The sequence below is a fragment of the Crocuta crocuta genome, unplaced genomic scaffold (assembly GCF_008692635.1).
Source record: "Crocuta crocuta isolate KB4526 unplaced genomic scaffold, BGI_CrCroc_1.0 scaffold457, whole genome shotgun sequence".
Classification (NCBI taxonomy): Eukaryota; Metazoa; Chordata; class Mammalia; order Carnivora; family Hyaenidae; genus Crocuta; species Crocuta crocuta.
Genome location: NW_027531318.1, coordinates 6,348,774 through 6,362,081, shown reverse-complemented (window position 1 = coordinate 6,362,081; position 13,308 = coordinate 6,348,774). Strand labels below are relative to the sequence as shown.

General features: G+C 37.7%; 1 protein-coding gene across 1 annotated transcript in view; it reads left to right on the top strand.

Annotated features, from left to right (window-relative positions):
- The first annotated feature begins 2,681 nt into the window (after positions 1-2,681).
- LOC144238013 (lysozyme-like protein 1) overlaps positions 2,682-13,308 on the top strand; it is a 17,177-nt gene continuing 6,550 nt past the window's right edge. Inside the window, exons 1-3 of the mRNA XM_077771769.1 lie at positions 2,682-2,804; positions 4,585-4,747; positions 5,225-5,383. Of these exons, the coding sequence (XP_077627895.1) occupies positions 4,609-4,747; positions 5,225-5,383 (298 nt within the window). The 5' untranslated portion in view covers positions 2,682-2,804; positions 4,585-4,608. The remainder of the gene's footprint in view (positions 2,805-4,584; positions 4,748-5,224; positions 5,384-13,308) is intronic.

Sequence of the window (13,308 nt, the reverse complement as noted above, 5' to 3'; positions counted from 1 at the left end):
TAATCATCATATCTTCTTAACCTCTTTCAGTCTGTAACATTTTCCCAGCCAAAGTTTTTCTTGACTTTGACACATTTGAAGAGTACTGATGAGGTATTTTGTAGAATGTCCTTCATTTGGGATTTGACTTATTTTCTCATGATTAGATGAGGCTTGTAGATATCAGGGAAGAAAACCATAGAGGTCAAATGCCCCTCTCATTACATCCTATCAGTGGGTACATTATATGACTCCTCCCTGGTGAGGTTAACCTTCAACACTGGCAAAGGTGAAGTCCACCAGATTTCTCTACTACAAAGTTTCTGTTTTCCCCCTTCCCATACTCTGTTGGAAGCAAGTCACTAAATCCAGCCCCTACTCAAAAGAAGGAGAATTAAGCCCCATTTCCTGGAGGGGGATTATCCACATAGATTATTTAAAATTCTTCTGTAAGTAAGATTTGTCCCTTCTCCCCATATGTTTATTTATCCAATCATTTATTTATGTCAGTATACACTCATAGATATTTATTTTATTTTCTGAGTTATAATCCATGCTATTGTTATTTATCTGGTTGCTCAAACTGTTCCAGCTTTGGCCACTAATGTCCTTTTAGTTTGGCTCTTCTCTTCCTTGGATATAATACACCATCCCTCTTCATGTCTTTTTAAGCACTTCCTTAAAATAATACTAATAAGATGCTCCAGGCAAGCTCATCCTCCATGTTCATGCCCCAGTTCTGAAATTAGCCAGTTTTGCAAGAAGTCCTGGTTTCCTTCATTGGAAAATGGTGCTGGAAGCAAGATCTGCGTCCTGAGTGTGCTCATTGTTACTGAGTGTCACATCCTCTAGGTCCTCTCAGAAGATGGAGTTAAGAAATAAGTGTATATAAGCCATGTATACACACATACCTACATTTATTTCTCTGTCAAAGCTGAAATATATCAAAGATAGGGGAAAATATAAATATATGTGTACCATACACTTGTATGTATGTATATGTGTGTGTGCATGTGTATATCTATCTGAAGATAGATACAGAAGATAGATGACAGATACATAGTTGATAGATAAATAGATAGATAGATAGATAATCTCTGATTCTAATCCAGCACCACAGGATTCATTCTAGACTTCCTCTTTTGCTTATGTGTGACTTCTTCCTCTGACAGTGTGAAGCCCATTACCCATAATTTACTTACTCATTTAATCTTAGTATACATGTAAAATAGTTTTAAAATCACTAACTCTTACCATGAGAAACTAATTTACTAACTACAGTACAGTGTTGACACACAGACATTTTTTGTCCTTAGACTTAATTATCCGCTGAAAACACTGTTTTTCAAAATTATCTAGATCAATATCTCTTTTTCCATTCCTCTCAGCTATGTCAAAGATCTGTAACACAGGTTTGTCACAGTCTGCATTCCAGCTTGGGATCTCCCCAACACCTGGGCTGATTTTTTAAAATTTGCATTCAACAAAATTCATTCTTTTTGGTGCACAGTTAAGTGGGTTTTGACAAATACGTAGACTCATGTATTTGCAACCCCAGTACCACAGAGAATGGTTTCATTAACCTCAAATTTCCCTTGTGCACTACCTTTGTAGGCAATCCCACCCTTAACCCTTGGCAACCACTGATCTATTTTCAATCCAATAGTTTTTCTTTTTCATAATGTCACATAAATGAAATCCTGAAACATATAGTCTTCTTTTTTCTTTAACTTAGCAAAATGCACTTGAGATTCATCCATGTTCTGGAAATCAATAGCTCATTGCTTTTATTGCCTAGTAGTATTCCACTGAATGGATATGCCAAGCTTTGTGTACATTCTCTTGCTGAAGGACATCTGGTTGCCTCCATTTGAATGATTATGAATCATTGCTATAAATATGGGCTAACTTGTTTTCATGCAAACACAAGTTTTCAATTCACTTGGATAAATACCAGAAATGTGATGGTTGATGTAATTGGAAAGTCTATGTTTAACTTTGTCAGAACTGCCAAACTGTTTTCAAGATGACTGTACAATTTTGCATTCCACCAGTGATGAATGAGACTTCTCACTGATCCATAGCATCATCGTCTTTTCGTATTGTCTGTTTGATTGATTTTAGTTATTCTAAGAGATGTGAAATGGCATTTCATTTTGGTTTTAGTTTACATTTCCCTAATGACAAAAGATCATTCATATGCTTATTTGCCATTTTTACGTTTTCTCTGATAAAATGTCTGTTCAGACCACTTGTCCATTTTTTAGTTGGGTTGTATTGCTGATCTCACTAAAAATATGTATTAATAATAACAAATTATAACAAGACATTTTGTGCCATTAATACAATTTTTAAATGCTAGTTTCACCTCTATCTCATCCTTTTTCAAATTTTCATTTTGTGTATGTTTATAATTTATGTAACATTAGTACAGAAGAACATAATGTAATTTGATATATACCTACTGGGGTTACATGCTCAAATTTCTTTATTGATGGGATTTGTGATTAAGTTTGGAGACTGTTGCCTGAGAGAGGAGCTTGCTCTTGAATGGGAAGCCCTGGCTGAGTTGAGTAGTGAGGAGGGCTGTTGTAGGGGAAGAAAAAAGAGAGGTAAGGAAGGCTCAGAATGCAGTTATCACCCAAGTCCCAAGAAATAAGATTCTAGAATCTCTAGGCAGTTGGGAACAAGAGTTAGGAACTCTTCTCTCTCTAAGGCTCTAAAGAAAGATTCTTGGTTGAAGACAGATCACTTGTGCCTTATAAGAATCAGAAATGGCTTCAAGGGTTGCAGGAAGCTCATGTGAGCTGCCAATTACTGATTGAGTAAGTAGAACAATGTTCCTTTCACAGAATCACCTGAGTAGGATCTCTGGGGTAGGCACCAGGAATCTGCCTTTTTGATGAGACCTAAATTACTCCAATGAAGCCACCTGTCCCAAAGAACCAGCAATGGCAAATTCTGGCTTGAAGGACAGAGAACAGTGTGCTTGGGGCTACCACTTCTGTTAGGTCTTATTTTGTTTTGTTTGTGACCAGTAAGATTCTAAGGCAAGGGATGGAAACCAGATTAATCTGTAAGCTCTGTATCCTAAACCTCATGTATCTCCCTCTCAGTGCCTGGCATATAGTTCATTGCTGTATATTAGGGACCATTTCTAGAAGAGATCAGATAATAACTATCTTAGGCTTTGTGACGTATATGGTCTCTAACACAATCACTCAACCCTGCAAAAAGCAGCCATACACATTATATTACCAAATGGGTAATTTATGTTCCAATAAAACTTTACTTACAAAAGCAGGCCTGGCTTGCTGACCCTTGCTATTCACCAGTATGTATTCTACATACCCCAGATGACTTGTAGTTACTTTACTTAACTTGTAGTTACTTGCTTAGTTACTTTAAAGCCCCCATAGTGACTCTTCCTCTGGCCTTTATGAATACTCAGCCCTGTTTTTAGCATCACCTTTCAATTGAAGAATGTAACTCTAGGAGAGGAAACCAATAGCTTTAGAAATTTCTAGTCAAGTGCAGAAAGATGCTAAATCTTTTTGTTTCTTTTATTTTATTTCATTTTTATTTTTTGAGGGAGAGAGAGACAGTGCCAGTGCATGCACACAAGTGGGGGAGGGGTAGAGGGAGAGGAAGGGAGAGAGTCTCAAGCAGACTCCATGCTGAGAATCTCAAGCAGGGTCCTCCCAATGTGGGGTTCATTCTCATGACTATGAGATCGTGCCCTGAGCTGAAATCAAGAGTTGGATGCTTAACCAACTGAGCCACCCAGACACCTATAAATCTTATTTCAATAAAGCCCCAATTAATAAATCTTAAAAGTTGTCCCTGCAGACCCACGTATATGCCATCTCTGGTTGAAACTGGGGTGTATGTTTCCACACATACAAGGAATGCTTAACTCTTTGTATTCTATTTTGGTCTATTCATGGAGTTAGAATGGGAATCCTGGAAATGGAGTGCCCTCTGTGGTTTCTCACTGAGCCTCAACAAAAGAGGGTTCATTTCTTTGCTTGCCTGATCCCAGGAATGTAGCATTTACTTGAAAGTGACCATGAAGAAAAGTATTAAGGAAAGAGCCTGCACTCATTCCTTCCCTGTACTATATAGTCCTATACTCTGTTTTTTTCCCCATGCTGCTTCTCAATGATTGAAAGAAACAGGAAGTGGGGGGCTGGGCAAAATGGGTGAAGGGGAGTGTGAGACACAAGCTTCCATTTATAGGATGTCATAGGAATAAAAGACACAGCATAGGGGATATAGTCAATGATATTGTAATAGTGTTGTATGGTGACAGATGGTAGCTGCACTTGTTGTGAGCATAGCATAATGTATAAACTTGTCAAATTACCATGTTGTACACATGAAGCTAATGTAACACTGTGTGTCAATTATAATAAAAATTTTTTAATTTAAAAATTAAAATAGAATATAAATAAAATAAAGTAAAGTGAAATAAAAGTACCAGGAGAAGTTTGGGCAGGACCATCAACAACTGTGGCAGATTTTGAAGTTCTCAATGGCAACAGACTTAATCTCAGGACTCAGGACAGTGCAAGATTGTTTGACATGGTCTCCTGTCTTTGACAGGTTCTGCTTCCAACAGGCCTGGGGATGAAGGCTGCCAGCATCTTGGCCCTGATTGGCTGCCTGGTCACGGTCACTGAGCCCAAAGTCTACACTCGCTGTAAACTGGCAAAAATATTTTCAAGGGCTGGCCTGGACAATTACCAGGGCTTTAGCCTTGGAAACTGTGAGATTTCTTCCTTCCTATTCTTTTTCTACCTTTGATCTCCTCCCCCCCACTACTCTCCCCGAGATGTCAAAGCCTCCCTACCCCTCCAGCTTTGGCTTGTCCCCAGCTTTTCCACAGTCTGTCCAGGGACACCTGCTGACTATCTACATGTTCTTTCCGACCGCTGCTCCCCGGGGCTCCTGTCCTCCTTCCTGCCCCTCCTGTCTTCACCCCTGGAATCCACCAGCCAGGGAGGGAGAAAACAATGCCACCTTTGCTGGCGCGGTAGGGGGAGGACCTGAGTCCCCATCTAGTCCAGGTGCAGCCACTGACTAGGTGTGTGGCTTTGGGTGTACCCCGTGGGTATACTACCTGTCCTGTCCTTCCCCAAGCTATGTTGGCATTATTATAACATGCATAAAAAACTCTCCTCTAAGAGCAGGGTTGGGGAGAAACATGCATTTATGCTGGCATTTCTGGTTTTTCCGTCTTTAGGGATCTGCATGGCATACTATGAGAGCCACTACAATACGACAGCCCAGACCCAGCTGGAGGATGGAAGCACTGACTATGGCATTTTTCAGATAAACAGTTTCACATGGTGCAGACGTGCTAAGCTACAGGAGAAGAACCACTGTCATGTTGCCTGCTCAGGTGCAGTTTTGACTTTCCAAAAATAACATCTCGGGGGATAAAGGCAGGAAAACTGATAAATGGAATAGCCACCCATTTTCTGTTTTCATGGAAATTTGGAGTTCAGATGTGCAAGTAGGTCTATACCATGGCAACAAATTACGGAATGGCTGCTCAGGGTGACACTCAGAGTTCTGTGGCCCTACTTGCCCAATAATGACGTATTCCTTCTAGGATGGTTTTTATGAAGCCACCAGGAAAACAGAGGGGTGGACAAAAGACCTTACTATCCTTTCATGCATACAGACATTAAATATGTTCAATAGGAAGGAGAGAGTTGTTTGCCAACTGCTTTCCATAAGTAATTTGCTCAAAGTATGCATTTATGCTTATTTGTACAGAATAAGACAAATAAATATATTTTAAATTTCTTCAACGGTAGAAATTAAGCTAGAATTCACTCCAAGGCTCCTACTTCAATTGATTAGGAAATTATACATGTGCACAGAGTTGAGGCTGGCAGAAAACATCAGACATGAATTCTGGTATTAGGAAATTTTATATGCTTTATGAAGGTAAATGACTATAACCAGGTGTTGGCTGAGTGTGGTGGACTTCAGAGGACAAAGACATTATTGATAATGTCATGGAAAGTTTTGTAGGCACAATGATATTTGATCTAACACTTGGAGGATAAGTAAGATTTGGATACTCAGAGATAAGTCATTTCAGGTTAAGGGAACAATGAAAGCTAAAAGGTGCAGGTGAGAAGCTTTGGGGCCAGCACAGAGAGCAGTGAGACATTTGTATTATCTAGAACAAAGGGAACATGAAGACAAATATCAGGACCATGGAGTTGGAATGGTTGATTACCACCTGACTGTGAAGGACCTGGAAGCCAGGCTAAGACATGTGTACTGATCTCTGCCTGCAATAGGAAATCAACAGAGGTCAGTTGATTGAGCATTGCTCCAGAAGGATTAATCTGCAAACAAGGTGTGAGATAGATTGAAGAAGAGACCATGTAAGGACCACTGCAAGTGTTGAGATGAGAGATAGAAAGATCTGAATGGTCATGGCTGGGAGTCATGCAGAATAACATGCAAGAGATACTCAACCAGTCCACCCCATTCTACAATGCAAGGGCAGGGGTTTTACCTGATTTTTTCACTGATGTATGCTCACTGCTCAAAGTGGTTCTTGGCTATAGTTTGGAGGTTCAATAGATATTCATTAAATAAATGAATGGAAGGAATGAGAAGTAAGGGTGAAGGCACAGAGTTATATTATACGGCAAACTCCTTAGAAGCAAGAAATAAACTTTTAATTTCTCTTTGACACTACTAAATAATCAGTACCTATGTCTGAATGTATGAAAGATTGAACAATGTGTTAATTTTCTAGTAAATTGTCCCTGTACCTACATTAAAACAGAATGCTCACTAACTCCTGAGGCAGAGCGCACAACTGTCGATCAACTCTTAATTTAGAACATTCTTTTTTTGAGCCAAATCTACCCCTTAAAGCTTTCTTCCATTAATTCTAGTTTTTCTTCTGGATTTATTCCAAATGAATTTGTTCAACTTTACACATAGAAACTTATCAAATGCTTGAAAATGACTAGTAGATATTTCTTATCTTTAATTCCTTACTTTCTGGGCTAAAACACTCGTCACCTTCCTACAGGTGTGAATTTTAAATCTCTGCTCATCCATGTTCAATTTCATTAGCATTCACCAAGAGTTTGCCAATGGAGTCTTCCAGTTAAACCCAGTGACTAGATATGTACATTTTAAAAAATGTATTTATTTAAATTCAAGTTAGTTAACCTACCATGCAGTATTGGTTTCAGGAGTGGAACCCATGGACATGTACATTTTTAGAAGCTGAAAAGCAAGAGGACAAGTGCTGGCTCATTTAGTAATTAGGGACATTTGAGTCCTAAACCGACAGTGGGAAAAGCCAAGAAGCAACCACAGAATCCCAAAAGAGCTCAGAAATCAGCAGGATCAGCCAATTCTGGAAACTTGAGTGAAGGTAGGTAGAAAATAGGAGGATCGATTGGAAATCCAGTTAAGGAGCAGCTAGGCCATCATATTCCCTTCCTGACTCCATTCAGCTACTGACTTCTCCCCAGTCCTGGCAGAATCCTGGAGTTTCCCCTTCTGAACAGAGCAAGGAGAAAGTCTCTCAACTGAGCGGGTTCAACGTCCTGTGAATGGGAGAGCTCCATACTGAAGACATGGGAGATTGAATTAAAATCTCCATAGTCCCAGTCACTTCCCTCCATTTAGATCCCAGAGTGATGGAAGCCAGCTGAGAAGATTCTATTCTGGGGATTCAGACAGATGAAAAGGAAATAACTAAAGATTCTGAGTGGGACCTCTCCATGAACAAAACTAGCCAAATTTCCCTGTGTAGTGAGATACACAGTTGAAAATCCCAGGGTTTGTGTACAGAACTCCTAATCAGTTTTTTAGTCTCTCTTTCTTAAATAAGTGCAGATAAACAGAGATCACCAGACATCATAGAACTGTCATTGATGTGAAAGAACGAGACAAAATAAAACAAAACAAAAACAAAACAGAAAAAAACAAAATCAGATAAAAGTAACATGTTGAAATCAGAGATTATACAGAGAAATTAAAATTTCAAATGATAAAGGAAACTATCATTAATATCTTCAGAGAGATAATATGTCAGTCACATCAATGAAATAAGAAAAGGATGCTTTCTTTTATAAAAACAAAAGAAACATTTAGAGAACAAGAGCTCCTAGAAATTCAAAATATGATCACAGACATGAAAACCTCAATAGATAAGTTAGAAAATAAGATTAAGGAGCTTTCCCTAAAAGCAGAAAGAAAAGGAAAGACACAGATGGAAAATAAGAGAAGTAAGGATAAGAAAAATAAATGGATCTGAACAATACAAGTTTCAGCAAAGTAGAAGAGAAACAGTAGATAGAGTGATATCTTTCAAAAGTATTTCCAGAACAGAAGGGCATGCATTTTCAACTTATAAATTTCATCACAGGATCAGTACAGTCAATTAACATAGATTCCCATTAAGGAACAGCCTCATGATATTTCAGAAAACTACAGAGTATTAGAATACACTGTAGTCTTCAAAGAGAGAGAAAAACATGTTCCATACAAAAGATCAAGCATCAGAGCAGCATCAGACTTCTCAATATCAACTCTGGGAAACTAGAAGAAAATAGACTAATGTCTTTAAAATCTTGAAGAAAAGCTATTTCCAATTTAAAATTCTATACTAGCTGAATCATCAATATATTGTGAGTATAAAATGAATATATTTTAAGACAAGCAAGTTGTCTTTCTTATGGAAAGAATCCTGACTGTAAAGCATAACCAATTCAAACTAGGTAATTCAAGAATTTTTAAAGGGGGGCTACTTACTTGCAGTCAGATTGCAGGGAAACCCCAGGAGGAATGAAGTAAGGGGTTGGAAACGGCAGACCATTACTAACTCCTGGCCCAAGGGGTAATGGAGAGAGAGCTGTGACCCACACCCAGGTACAGGGTCTGTATGGAGAAGGCTACCTTGTGGGAGCTGTGACCTTCCAACAAGGGACACAGTTTGTTCTTGGTGACTTGACAGAATAAAAGCTGAGGAAACATAAATATCCCAACTTCACTCTCCTTTTTCCTTGCGATCTGCTGCTGGTGTTCACTGTTCAACTCTGCCAGAAGTCAGAGGACAGAGCACAGAGCAGGAAAAGGTGTTCCCTCAAAAGGGTAAAGTAAACCAAGAAATAAGACACAGATCCACAAAACAAGACATTTTAATAAAGGTGAGAGGCAAAGAGAATGCCTAAGATGATTATAAGGAATGATCCCAGGATGAATTTTTATACTTGATTTCTAAATTGATTCTATTGCAGTAGTCTGTATGGTTTCAAACCTTCAAAATGATTTGAACCTTATTTTGTGATATAGATTTATGATCACCATATAGCATATAATTATGGTAAATGTGCATTTGAAAAAATAATGTGTATTCTACAGCTGCTAGGTGGACATTCTATCCTACATATATAAAATAAGTATGTATACTATATATATACTATGTATATTTTATAAGTATCTATAATATATAAGTATATTATATACTTATTTTCTCACTTATTCTATCAAATAATGAGAAAGGTGTATTGAAATCTCCGACTATAAAGTTATAATTTATATATTTCTTCTTTCAGCTTTGTCAGTTTTTGAAGCTCTGTCATTAGGTACATACATATTGAGGATTGTTAAGTCTTTCTAATTAGTTGACCCTTTTATCATTAGTGCCAATGCCCCTCTTTAACTCCGATAATATTTCTTATCCCCAAATCTACTTAACCTGATAGTACTATAGTGACTCAGTTTCTTTGCACAATATATTTCCTTCCATTCTTTAACTTAAAATTTTTTTTTAAATATTTATTTTTGAGAGAGACAGACACAGCACAAGCAGGGGAGGGTAGAGAGAAAGACATAGAATCTGAAGGACTCCAGGATCTGAGCTGTCAGCACAGAGCTTGACATGGGGCTCGAACTCATAAATAGAGATCATGACCTGAGCTGAAGTCAGGCACTCAACCAACTAAGCCACCCAGGCTCCCCACCATTCTTTCATCTTTTATCTTATCTGCATTTTTATATTTACTGTGAATTTCTTACAGACAGCAAATAGGTGTTGCTTTTATATCCAGTGCAACAATTTCTGCTTTTCATTAAGAATTTTTAGATCAGAGGTCAGCAACGGCTTTCTTTCTTTCTTTCCATCTTTCTTTCCTTCCTTCCTTCCTTCCTTTCTTCTCTTTCTTTCTTTCTCTCTTTCTCTCTCTCTTTCTTTCTTCTTTCTTTCTCTCCTTCTTTCTTTCCTTCTTTCTTTTTTCTTTCTTTCTTTCTTTCCTTCTCTTTTCTCTCTCTCTCTCTTTCTGATATCTCATTGTGGTTTACCTTTTTAACATTTTTAAAAATTTAAATCCAAGTTAACCTATAGTATAATAAAATTTTCAGGAATAGAATTTAGCGATTCGTCGCTTACATATAACACCCAGTGCTGGTCCCAATAATTGTCTTCCTTAATGCCCATCACCCATTTAGCCCTTCCACCACCCAACACCCCACAAGCGACCTTCAGTTTGTCTCTTATGGTTTGTCTCCTTCTTTGTTTATATCTTATTTTTTCTTCCCTTCCCCTGTGTTCATCTGTTTTATTTCTTAAAATAAATATTTCTTTTTTTTCTTTAATATTTTTTATTTATTTCTAGGAGAGAGAGAGAGACAGCGTGAGCAGGGGAGGGTCAGAGAGAGAGGGAGATACAGACTCTGAATCAGGCTCCAGGCTCTGAGCTGGCAGTCAGCACAGAGCCCCACGCGGGGCTCGAACCCACGAACCGCGAGATCATGACCTAAGCGAAAGTTGGACGCTTAACCGACTAAGCCACCCAGGCGCCCCTAAAATAAATATTTCTTAAAATAAATATCATATGAGTGAAATCATATGATATTTGTCTTTCTCTGACTTATTTCACTTAGCATAATACATTCCAATTCCATCCCCATTATTGCAAATGGCAAGATTACATCTTTTTGATCAGTGAGTAATATTCCATCGTATTTCACATCTTCTTTATCCATTCATCACTCGATGTACATTTGGACTCTTTCCATACTTTGGCTGTTGTTGGTAGTGACAGCAAACTGCTTCCTAAAGGGCCAGATAGTAAATTTTTTTTTGTCTTGTGCACAGTCTCAGGTGTACATTTTAACTCTCTCTGTAGCACAAAAGCATTCATAGAGAAGATATAAAGAAGTAAGTGTGGCTGTGTTCCAATCAAACTTTATTTACAAAAACAGAGCATAGGCCTGTGGGCCAGTTTGTCGAACCTTAGTTTAGATCATTTATAGTCAATGTAATTACTGATATCGTTACTTTAAAATCCACTGTCTTGTTTTTTGTTTGTTTATTTTCTCTTTGTGCCATTTGGTTTTGGTTCATTTTTTTTCTGCCTTCTTTTGGATTATTGAATAGTTTTCAGTACTCTTTTTATTTCCTCCATTGGCTTATTAGCTACACTTCAGTTTTATTTATAGTAGTTACTCTAGGGTTTACAATATGCATCATCTTCTCACATTCTACCTTCAAATAACATTGCACCACTTCACATATAATACATGCACCTTATAACTCTATACTTCTATTTCCCCATCCCATCCTTTATGTTATGTTGCCCTGCACCTTACTTCAACATGTTATGTATCTCATGCATTTCTGCCTTAAACAATTATCTTTTAAATAAAAATTTTAAATGGGGAAAAGGGCCTCTTTATATTCACCACATAGTTACCATCTCCAACACTCCTCATTCCTCTGGTGGATTCATTTGCTAAGGCAGTTAAGTGATACCATTTTCCTCCAGCCTAAAGAATATCCTTCAATCTTTTTATTGGAGTGGAGGTCTACCAGAAAGCATTCTCTCAGCTTTTGTCTATGGGAAAGTGTCTATATTTTTTGTTTGAGGGATATTTGCTCTCTCTATAAAATTCTAAGCTGGCAGCTGTTTTTCTCTAAATGTGTTACAGATATACCTTTGTCTTCTGGCTCATCTTGTTTTTTTTGAGAAGTTGGTAATTTTAGGATTTGTGCCCCCTGTGTGTAATGTCTCTTTTTTTCTCTATCTGCTTTTGAGATTTCCTTTTAATCACTAATTTTCAGCAATGTGATCACAATGTCTGTTTTCTTAATGTTTATCTTACTTGATATTCACTAATTTTGGACCCCTGGGTTTATAATGTTCATCTTTTCTCCTTTGAAAACTCTAATGACACATGCGTTAGATCATTTGATATTGTCCCATAGGTCACTGACGCTCTTCATTATTTTAAATCTTTTCCCCTTTCTGTGTTTTATTTTCAATAATTTCCATTGCTTTCTCTTCACATTCTCTTATCTTTTCTTCTGAAGTGCCTAATCTATTAAATTCATTAATTGAATTTTTAATTTCCAATATTGTATATTTTTAGTAGTAGGTGATTGGTTTATATATTTCATTTCCCTCATTTTATTCATGTTTTTGTTTAAGTCCTCAATATAAACACACACATATATATAAATTATTTTAAATTCTTTGCCTGGTAATTCAATTAGCTATGTCACTTCTGGGACTAAACATTTACTACTCTTTCTCCTGGCTATGGGTCACATTCTTATACCTCTTTGCACATATAACAACATTTTGTTGGATACTAAACATAGTATTTATTACATTTTTAAGTGTCTTGACTATGCTGTCAAGGTCCTTTAAGGAGTATTGGATTTTGTCTTGGCATGTAGTTAATTTCAATCAGCTTGACCCTTTTAATACTTGCTTTTAAATTGTGGTAGGGAAGTTTGAAAGTAGTATTTATGGTAGGGCCAATTTAATCCAACTACCAAGGCATAGCCTTGTAGTGCCTTTTGAATGTCCAGGGTTTCACCAAGTTCTCTCCCCTCTGACTGGTCAGAACTGAAATGTCTCCTATTTCTGTAATTGTACAGGTCCTTGATAATTGTTTTCTAACTAGCTTCATGGAGTTTTACCCCTCGCAAGCCCATTTTAAACCTTAAGTCAAAAACTCAATGGAATCCCTATGCAGTTTTCTGGTGTTCTCCTTCTGGGTGGCCTCTTACTCTCAGGTACTCTCCTCCACGAATTCCAGTTGCCTTGGCCTCTTATCTCTTTCTCCTCCACTTCAACTGCCATCTCCTGCCTGGGTTTTACCTTTCTGGTTTGAAAATGTGCCTCTGGGCAGAAACTCACGACAATCATAAGACTCTCCGTATTTGGTTTCTATCTTTCAAGGGCAATGATCCTGTATGGCTTGCTGTCTAATGTCTGAAAATAATGTTCTCGTATATTGTGTCTAGTTTTCTAGATGTTCACGGCAGGC